The 11,139-nt window shown below is 36.9% G+C and overlaps 1 protein-coding gene across 1 annotated transcript; it reads left to right on the top strand.

Moving 5' to 3' along the window:
* The first annotated feature begins 1,951 nt into the window (after positions 1–1,951).
* Positions 1,952–10,879, top strand: LOC135197248 (uncharacterized). The gene is made up of 5 exons (XM_064224344.1): positions 1,952–2,233; positions 4,581–4,628; positions 6,075–6,209; positions 7,095–7,190; positions 10,007–10,879. Exons 1-5 carry the CDS (start codon positions 2,164–2,166, stop codon positions 10,078–10,080), a joined length of 423 nt encoding a protein of 140 aa, XP_064080414.1. The 5' UTR covers positions 1,952–2,163; the 3' UTR covers positions 10,081–10,879.
* Positions 10,880–11,139: the final 260 nt, after the last annotated feature.

Genomic DNA, 11,139 nt, shown 5'->3' with positions numbered 1-11,139 from the left:
AGCTAAGTTAATGTTTTATTTTTTTCACATATCCGGAGAGCAAATAAAACTGGATTGACAAAGGTCCCTCCCTGCTTAATTCTTTAATTGTTAATTTTACTTTAAAGCTATTTAAAGTTAGCGAAACGAATATTTACGAAGAGAGAAGCTAAGTTAATGTTTTATTTTTTTCACATATCCGGAGAGCAAATAAAACTGGATTGACAAAGGTCCCTCCCTGCTTATGATAAAGCTACCTCTTCTCTACTGAGTAGTGGACTACAGCCAATGCCTCTTCATCTGTGTAAATCCTTTCAGTCGGGGAAATCGAGCTGTCTACCACAAAGTAAGTAGCTTCCAGGTTCAACATGAGTAACATCACTGTCATCAGTTGATAAAAGTATAAATGTTGAACAGCATAGTTAATACTGCTTTGCGTGTGGAACATTAAAATCGACACAGAAACCTAATCGGTGTAAGGAAAGGATGTCAGGTGAGTCTGGGTGAACTGACTATACATCCGCGAGAAAGGTTTTTCTGTTAGATGATTCACAATAGATGAAGCTAGAGAATTAACTTTGGCTGTAATGTTTATTGTTTTATAGCACTTTATAGAACACCCTCGGCGCTTTCAGCTTGAAGTCAATCTCTTTTTCAATATATTGATTAAAATGCCTAATACTTTGAGATTAAAACTTTGATGCTACTTGTATCGCATTCAGTTCAAGAAATATTTATAGGATCCCACGAAGAAAAAACCAAACTAACAAATTCTTCAAGGTGTTTTAAAACTTTAACATTTAATGTTGTGTTTATCTAGTTTCAATTTTAGAAATTAGAGCTTCGCTGTAATTCATTACCTATCTAACAGATTGGTCTCTGGCAATTTATACTAATCAGATTTTTTTTTCATGAATAGCGACTGGGAATTAGCGAATGTTGGTCGATGTTCCGTGATAGCAACGTAGGGGAGCTTTTGTCATATACTGTGCAACAACAAACTTTTTTTTGGGGCGAAATTTTGTTTCCCATATGCATTTTCGACGCAAACGAATGTATTCCAGTCTAAAGTCGGCAGCTTTTACGTTTTGAAAGAAAATTCATCTTCTCGTTAAACTTATCATCAGGTTGGCGTTAATGGAAGCATAATTGAAAATACTCAACAAACTCCGCAGTTACCGGGAATCCATTACCCGGAGACATTAGTCACCAGAAGCTGCTTAAAAAATAGAATTTCTCTCTCTTTTGAAATCTTAAAGCGCGTACGCAGAGGAACACGGTCACAATCTTTACAAGCAAATTTGAGAGTTCCAGCTACGTTTTGCCTGGGGGGGGGGGGGGGGGGGGGGGGGGGGGGGGGGGGGGGGGGGATGTTTGCCTACATGACTGTTTCTCGATCCCCGAATAAGCGTCCGTTTTAGGCGAATTTTCTCACAACATTTACGAGGTCGGGACTTTCAAGTCACTATATATTCTTTGACATATTTTCCATCGTTACCATCTAGATGAAGGTTGAAGTCACCACAAATAGTATATTTTTTTTTTATCAGCTAACGAGCCGAGATCACTAAATTGGTCCAGGAATGATCTCTTACCTGTGGTTGAAGGTTTATAAAATGTTATGACTTGTATGTGTTTGTTTTTGCGTGTAATTTTGTACTGAACACATTTTGATTTGTTATAGACATTTTGTATACTTTTTTTTGACAAATATTCCCACTTCGCCTACGTTTTTGTTTTCTCTCGGTACATGGTACAAGCTGTGGGACCCTGGCGTCATTTCGTTTATTTTAGAATGATCGCTTACATTATTATCTAGATAGGTCTTCGTTATCAAGAGATGTACAAAAAAACAAATGGCCACGTCCCTCATTCTCCGAAACGTTAAACTCTCTCTCTCTCTCTCTCTCTCTCTCTCTCTCTCTCTCTCTCTCTCTCTCTCTCTCTCTCTCTCTCTCATATACAGAGTAGTATGTTTCTTAGAAATACAAAGCCCCAAGCAAACGGTTTCGTAAGCGTCAACAGGTGCACCACCTCCGCACCTGTTTTCGTAGCAGGATAATAAAATGAATGGAAAGGGACGGGTGCTTGGCAGTGGCAGCTCTAAGCCCGAAGCAGATGACAGCTGAGCCTGTGAAGAACATCCTCTGTCAAGAAGAAACTGCGATTTAGTGCAGACTCAGAATGGCCACCTTCAAGCGATTCCCACCAGCTCTCTGGATTGACTTGATTTTAGTCTTTGCCTGGACCCAAGGTGAAACAATTAATTTCTGTTTGTTACTTATGTACATTGATAGAGTTTTCATTCAACCAACGTTTAAGAGGATTAAAGGAAGATTATCAGTGGGAGCTACCTAAATTGGCTTACCTGTGGATGGATCTCTTGGTATAGATACCACCTTTTCTGTAACTTTTCTCATTCATCTACCTGAAGAGGGAGACAGCAGTCTCTGAAGTATAGTATTTTCTCTCTATGTTGTGGCGTTTTTATAAGGGCTCCTTTTATTATTATTATTATTATTATATATATATATATATATATATATATATATATAATATATATATATATATATAATATATATATATATATAGTATATATATTCTATGCTTAAAAATCACAGCAGATGCACGTGGCTTCATTAAATAAGCAAATACCACAGGAAAATGATAGTCAGAAATCCAAGCGCTTTCGTCTTTACTAAGACATTAACAATGTCTTGGTGAAGACAAAAGCTCTTGGATTTCTGACTATCATTTTCCTATGTTGCATAATGCTTCACATCATATGTTATCATGCTACCCACATTTCTATAGTCGAAAAGGTTGGGGTGAATGAGACGGCAATCCAACATCTCGTAGCCTTGTGCTTCCTTAGTGTGTGTCAGATTTTTAGAGGGTCCCCACAACTTAGCGGTGTTCAAGGGGGTACAAATAACTATTTCTGAGGTTGCTAGATATCTTATTATTGCCATCTTTATCAAATAACTTTATTAGAAAACTGTTTTCTCCTAGCATACTATTTCGAGGATTTTTGCTCCTTAATGGGGTAGTGCCATCAGTGTACCTTAGGTGGTGCACTTTACATATAACTAAATGGTATTTGCAGCGCCCCTTTGGCCACTAGATGCACCCATTTTATGGCAGTTTTCTTCTCCCCCCCCCTCCCTCCCCAACATCACGTCCTTCCATCTTCATGGCTCAAGTTTCATATATTTTAATCCAGGATTTTCATCTTTTATTACCTTGACAAATTTTAGCCAAGGGAATTTCAAGCTCACACAACTCCCTTGGATCAACAGACTCATTGGGCACCCTTCTTCCCCCCCCCCCCCCCCACCAAAAAAAATGCTTGAAAATATATTGTTTTCAAACATTTGGCCAACGTAGCCTAGTTGGTCGATATATCCTGTTTTCAAACATTTGGACAGCGTACTTTGTTTTCAAACATTTCGACAACGTATCTTGTTTTCAAACATTTCGACAACGTACCTTGTTTTCAAAGATTAGGACAACTTACCTTGTTTTCAAACATTTGGGCAACTTACCTTGTTTTCAAACATTTGGGCAACGTACCTTGTTTTCAAACATCGGACAACGTACCTTGTTTTCAAAGATTAGGACAACTTACCTTGTTTTCAAAGATAGGACAACTTACCTTGTTTTCAAATATTTGGGCAACATGCCTTATTTTCAAACATTTGGGCAACGTACCTTGTTTTCAAACATTTGGTCAGCATACCTGGTTTTCAAACATTTGAGCAACGTACCTTGTTTTCAAACATTTGGGCAACGTACCTTGTTTTCAAACATTTGGGCAATGTACCTTGTTTTCAAACATTTGGTCAGTGTACATCACTTTCAAACAATTGGCCAACGTACCTTGTTTTCAAACATTTGGTCAGCATACATCGTTTTCAAACATTTGAGCATACCTTGTTTTCAAACATTTGAGCAACACCTTGTTTTCAACATTTGAGCAACATACCTTGTTTTCAAACATTTGGTTAGCATACCTTATTTTTAAACATTGGGTTAGCATACCTTGTTTTCAAACATTTGAGCAACATACCTTGTTTTTAAGCATTTGGTCAGTATACCTTGTTTTCAAACATTTGAGCAACATACCTTGTTTTTGAACATTTGGTCAGCATACCTTATTTTCAAACATTTGAGCAACATGCCTTCTTTTCAAATCTCAAAGGTCCCAGCGCTTGGCCGTTGGTCTAAATCATTTATTCCATTTCTATACAGTTTTGGGTTCAATGATCAAAATGGAAGAGTCACTGGTAAAGAAGGCAAAATCTTGCAGGAACTCGATAATTGAACGCAGTCTTAAATAGAGGAGAGCGTAATTGAGTTCTAGATATTTTGACTTGACTACTTTTTGTTTTGTTTTGTCTAAGGAACATTTTCGAGTTATGACTAATGTGTGCTGTTAGATCAACTACATCGACAAAGATAACTGCTTAGGGCAGTACAGAATAGTTAGATTTCCTAGTGAAAATTACGTAAAATAGTTTATATTGCCATATTGTACTTGGACATGCAAAAATATTCTTTATCATTTCTCCTGGCTGATTTCATTCTTCTTTCAAATGCAGTGAGTGCTCAAGACTCCGGAGTGACAGCTGCTCTCGATGACGTTAAAGGTAAGTGTTACAGATAGATTTACCTTCAACGACGTCACTCCTACCGGGTAGGAGTGACTTGGGAGGGAAACGAATTTCCTCCAGCCATTACCAAGTAGGCATGGCAATCCTGCATTGTAGGTAGATTTAGTAGCCAAATTTTATAGTCGCGTTACTTCTAAGTAGTATGTATATCAGATTTTTAGAAGATCCAGACAGGTAACTGGTTTAGGATAGAAGAAAGTACTCAATGTTTATACACATACACACACACATACATGTACGTATGCATAATACATATGTACATATACATTATTATTTCCAGGGTTTTCATCCTTAATATATTATACTAGTCTCAAAACTAGTAACACCATACAATCATAAGGTTTTAAACAGCAAATACCCCTTGTATTCTTGTAGAATACCGATGCCCCCTACCATCACCAAATCAAAGAAACCATGGAAGAAGGTTGTTTCCAAAAATGGGGGCCAATGTACCTCAGTTGGGGTACTTGTATCCCTGAGTCAGGTAATTCTAATCGATACAGTAGTTTAGGTATTATGAATATTTTAGGGATAATCTACAGTTACTCTGATTTATTTTGCGAGCATTCACTTTAGATAATTTTGAGGCTTGTTGTATACCTGGGGACTATAGAACCATAATTTGAGGGCAGAAGCTCCAAAGCACCAGTTCAGCACCTGCCTCACCTCGAATCCTTAGAGGGGTCCGAGATGTGTATTTCTGGTGATAGAAGTTCACTCTCGACATGGTTCGGAAGTCACGTAAAGCCATTGGTCCCGCTGCTGAATAACCACTGGTTCCATGCAACGTAAAAACACCATATCTCTCCCACTTAGCAGTGGAATGCAGTGCAAGAGTGGAATTATAATTCTATCGCCAAGATTTTTCATATCTCTATATTTCCCTCTGTTCAAAAGCCAGTGCTGAGAAAAATATAGACACATAGCTCTGCATTATTAATTTATGTGAGAGACAAAATCTTTAAATACGAAAAAATTAACCAGATTTGAAATGAAAGTTGAAAGTGGAGGGTGGTGTTTTTGTCAAGCTTAGGTGAATAATGGAACACAGTCCGAGGCACGAATTAAATTAATGCATTCTTATGCTTTACGATCTCCGTAATCTTTTAATGTGTAATGGGCGTTTTCAAAGATTCATCTAAATGGTGGTTTTTATATATAGTTATGAAATTGGCCACCTAATACGTATAACAGTACACTTTCAGCTTTTTATATAATGAGACAAAGTCAACATGTATGTAAAGGCAAATGAGACTTGATTTATTTAGAATTTCTTAGTACGAGTTATATAAAAAGGAATATACTGTCACAATATTATTGGTCATATTAATGCAATTGTGTATTTCCAGGCAGTTATTCTTGTCTGTAAAGAAATATTGTCGGTCGTTTCCCTAGCGAATGTCATTCTTCTCTCAAATACAGCGAGTGATGGTCAGTCAAGAGAACCCACTGAAAAGATACAAATTAAACCCGCAGTAGTCTACGCTTCGGTTTTCCCTACAGAACTCGAGAATGTGAAAGACAGAGTCGAGATCAACCTTGACGGAGAACACCCAGGTAAATGTTCTAGTAAGCGCCCATTTTGGGCTGTTTATTGTTATTTTTCAGGAATCATGACAACCTCTTTGCTAACGGAAAACATTAAAAATACTCGATCTAACAGCTGATGATTTTAATTTATCTGTTTCATGTTAACGTGTGAAGGAACATTTCAAATTACCCTGTAGTGACAGAACAACCGTACTAAGTCAAGCAATCAATGCTAAGTTTTTTTTTGCAGTGACAGTTCATTGTTTAATAGGTTAACTGGGACTTTGTGTTGTGATAAAGACTTAGCTAAGAATAATGGGTATCTTTCAAGTGACACATCTTGCTTAGGGGCCTCATCCTTGATTATTAACCTCCTCATTAAACACTTCTTACCGACGTCCCTTTGCAGGTTCATCCCGTCGAGGTATTTTACCAGAAATATAGAAAAGTTGTCATGAAACTTGCACATGAACAGCGTAAACTTTTCCCGTCTTCTTTGGTAATTAAGAATCTCAGTCTAACAACATTAAAAATGTAGACTGTTGCCTTTTTTGGGAAAGATACTGAGGAAATAAAGTAAGCTTAACGTTAAAAATATGCTTTTCTATTAGGTTGTCGAGAATGTCTCTTTGCCGGGTACAGCGTTTCCTGTTATGAAAAGCAGATGATGAGTGTCAGTGTTACTTGATTTCTTGCAGTATATCACAAATAGAAGAAATATTCCGTATTTACTGATGCGAGGATTAGATGGAGTTGTATTTTCCCGAGTTTTTTCCCGGCGATCAAGTGACAAGTGTGTTGTTAAACGTACAGAGAGGTTTCATGATTATCTTTTACAATTTCCGATAATGTTGAATGTTTTCTCAGGCTGCTAATAAGACTGTTTCAATTTTTGTCATTGTTTTTCCGAAGGGTGTTGCTTTCGTGGGTTCAGGTACAATCATGGCTGCGTTATCAACATCCAGGAATTTTATTTCATCTGCATCGATGGAGATTGGTTTGATATAAGTAAGTGAAGATTTTTAATAAAACTTTTGTAAAATTATACATATATAATATATAATATATATATATATATCTATATATTATGTATTATATATTATATATATATATATATATATATATATATATCTCCAATAATAGGTCGAGGCTAGTCCCCATCATGTAAGAGGTGAAGAGGCAAAACAGCTCAATACATTGGGTTGCTTTATTGTTGCCAACGTTTCAAGACTATGAAAAGAGAACCAAAATTGCATAAATTACAAACTTGTCCAGCAAGATTATGATAAATCGTCACATACAAATAAGCACAAGAAAAAAAAATAGACTTGTATGTAACGATATAATCTTACTGGACAAGTTTGTAATTTATATAGTTTTGGTTCTCCTCTTATAGCCTTGAAAATGAGACCATGGTCTTGAAACGTTGGCAACAATAAAGCAACCCAATGTATTGAGCTATTTTCTGCTCTTACCTGTTACATATATATATAATATATATATATATATATATATATATATATATATATATATATGTGTGTGTGTGTGTGTGTGTGTGTGTGTGTGTGTGTGTGTGTGTGTGTGTGTGTGTGCGTGTTTGGAGGATGATGCTTTTAATAGAAGGCAGAGGGGGAGAAGGCGCATCAGGCAACCGATCCCCTTAATTAGACCCTTAAATGAAATGCTGATGGCTATTTTGATAAGATATATCCCCAGGAAGGTTATCAAATTTAGGACAAATGATTAACCATATCCATGGTTTGATGATACGAGCCTACCATGACAAACAGACCAGATGCAACGCATGGAGACGAAATCGTTTAAATGAAAATTGCACCAATTTTGTCGAGTCTCGCCTTGTTGCAAATAGAACAGCCGAGAGAAATTACAATAATTAACTGAATTGAAGGAGTTACTCGGCCTCATCTATGGTGGACCAAATTGGCATCTATCTTTGGATCATGCTCGTCTTCCATTCCACCACCACTAACAGATGATGGTAGAGTGGTTACTGGCCCTAAGGAAGAGGCTGAACTTCTTCATCGAGCTTTTGAAGCTAAGCACTCAGCTGAGTAGTATGTCCCTCTCCCTGATACTTGACCTCCTGAAAATGTGCATTTTGCTCCAGAGATTTTAAGAAAATTCTGGTTAATCTTGATATCTGGACTGAAGAAGGCCGTTATGGTTTTTTCCGTTTGTTTTGTAAAAAGGTTTCTAGGGTGTTGTGTCCCAGGCTCAGTAGATTCTATAGATTTTGTGTGAACATAGTATCTTTGCAGATAAGTGCAAGATTAGCAATACAGTGCCAAAGAGTGGCTTATTTGCAGACTGTAGTAACTACAGGCCAACCCCTATTCTACCTGTGGTCTCCAGAGTTGCTGAAATCTTATTTTTAAGCCACTATATAAGTATGTTGAATCTAAAGGATAGTTAGCTGATAGTCAATGTGCATATAGGAAGCAGATAGGTACCTGCGATGCTCTTTAGACTTGACATGCCATTTGCAAGGGAACCTTGAATAGGGTTTTGAGTGCAGAATAATTCACAAGGTTTTAGTGTTGCTTTCGATTTAGTAAATCACAAGGCACTTATTTATAAACTTCGGAATCTTGGAGTGGGTGGATATGCTTTAGGATTACTTCAAGATTTCCTTTCAGGTAGACAGCAGCGAGTTGCTGTGGACGAGATCTTTAGTGAACCAAGACTCATTCTGTCTGGAGTTCCACAGGGCAGTGTTCTTGGTCCACTGTTATTTTTAATGTATGCAAGTGACATGGTTGTTGGCCTGGAAGACAAAATTGTTCAGTTTGCTGATGATGCAACTCTTGTGGGTGTATTATAACAGCGATAAAATAAAAGCATCCTGCTTGAGGTCATTTGTACTCCCTTTTCTAGTATACTGCTCTCCGGTGTGGATGTCTGCTTTTGCCAGAGATTCATCCCTTTCAGATAGAGTGGGTCTTGGTGGTAGGTTCCTGTTTCCTAATAGTAGTCGTTATGACTTGGACCATAGAAGGACGGTCTCTTGTTTGTCACTTTCACAAGTTGTATTTCAACAGAGATTTTTCACTTTCACAAATGATCCCTGGTCCCCCTTATCTGCCGAGAGCGACCAGATTCGCTGAACAAGAGCATCAATTCGTGGTAAATGTTTAGCCTCGCTGTCAAATTTCTCAGTTCTATAGGACCTGTATTCCTCACACCATCGGACTGTGGAACAGGGCTTCCCTGCAGATGATGTTGTGTAATTGGAACTACTTCAGAGTTCAAGCGAAGGTGCATTGCATCACTAACCTAATGCTATTCTCTTTTGCATTTCAATGCATTTTTGTCTGTTTGCTGGTTTATTAATTTTTTTTGTTTTGTTTAAGAGGTGAGCGGGATCTGTTCTTTGTTTTTCCTTTTACCTCGTCTTATTTCTTCCTAATGAACACCCTATATACTGTGTATATATTTAATATATATTTATAAATATGTGTGTGTGCGTGTTTGTGTGTGTGTGTACTATTTCTATATATGTATTGTGCTTGTTGAATGACTGGGTAAATCCAAAGGTATGGAAAAACACTGAAGGGAAATTAAAAATAGAATAATATTTATCAGATCTAATTTTATTCAAAAAGAAATAAGCTTTACTGGGGACAGTCTTTTTGAAAATACACGAATTGCATTTGAGAATGCGTGTTGCATTTAGATCATCGATTTTTAAATACTAAAATTAAAATTGTTTAAAGTCAGTCTTATTTTCATGTCATTTCAAAATAACCTTTTATTAATTAGATCATTTTTTTTCATGCAGTTACGTGAACGTTTACTCATTTCAGACCCGGACAAACATATGTTTTACACTATTGGAAACAAGAGGAAAGAAGTGTCCATTATAAAAAATGTAGGTTGAAGCAGTCAAGAGTTCTATGGACCGATATTTGGTATCAAAATTAAGTCTGAAATATATCCAGGTAAAATGCTCGCTCCATCCTCTAGAAAACTGAAGCATGTACCTACTAGGTGAAGTCTGGATGCCAATATTTCTTTGGTGTTCGTTAAAATCTCTTCAATAATTCCAAAATCAACCACAAAAATTGAAATGTGGAGTTTATAAATAAATTTATTTGAGATCTGACTATTTATAATCTGGACTTATTTATTTAGCCCCGTAGGGTGTTAGTGCCGTCAGTGCACCTCATGTGTTGCACTGTAGGCATTACTTACGGTTCTTTGCAGCGTGCCTTCGGCCCCTGGGGTGCAACCCATTTTATTCTTTTTACTCTACCTCCGTTCATATTCTCTTTCTTCCATCTTACTTTCCACCCTCTTGTAACAATTGATTCTTAGTGCAACTGCGAGGATTTCTTCCTGTTACACCTTTCAAACCTTTCACCCTCAAATTCCGTTTCGTCGCTGAATGACCTCATAGGTCCCAGTGCCTTGACCTTGGGCCTAAATTCTGTATTCAGTTTAATCCAATTTATACTTAACAGATGTGCAAGAGTTACTTTGATTATTGTTGTCCAGCATATTCACCATCCTCACTTCACTTTAGTAATGGGAGAGTTCACCCTACTCTCTTTATGAGTAATCATTGTTTTTCTTTGGGCTTGAGTTAAAAACACTGATTGTATGGTGAATATCTGATTGTGAATCTCATTTAGCTTCTAATGTATTTTAATTGGTATTAGGAAGAATAAAAAAAATGATTGGCAAACACCTTTTTTTATTTTGAGTCTCCTAATGAATATTGTACTACACATGGTTTACTGTAGTCTTTGAGATGCAACTCCTAAAACATCGTAGTTTTTATGTAATCAAGATTATAAAGTACATTGTGTTCCTGACAGTGGTCAATGTTTTACTCTACAGAAAGTAAGTGAGAATGCAAGAGACATTAAAAATGCAGCAAGGACTATATATCATAGTTAGAAATAGAAATATCCCCATGAAGGTACTATATACGTCA

This window comes from Macrobrachium nipponense, chromosome 18, assembly GCF_015104395.2.
Source record: "Macrobrachium nipponense isolate FS-2020 chromosome 18, ASM1510439v2, whole genome shotgun sequence".
Taxonomy (NCBI): domain Eukaryota; kingdom Metazoa; phylum Arthropoda; class Malacostraca; order Decapoda; family Palaemonidae; genus Macrobrachium; species Macrobrachium nipponense.
This window is presented reverse-complemented; position numbering and strand designations above follow the sequence as displayed.

Coding starts and splice junctions, on each gene's coding strand:
- LOC135197248 (XM_064224344.1), top strand. CDS start 2,164: ATGGCCACCTTCAAGCGATTCCCACCAGCTCTCTGGATTGACTTGATT. Junction 2,234..4,580: donor AGTCTTTGCCTGGACCCAAG/GTGAAACAATTA, acceptor TTTCAAATGCAG/TGAGTGCTCAAGACTCCGGA. Junction 6,210..7,094: donor CCTTGACGGAGAACACCCAG/GTAAATGTTCTA, acceptor GTTTTTCCGAAG/GGTGTTGCTTTCGTGGGTTC.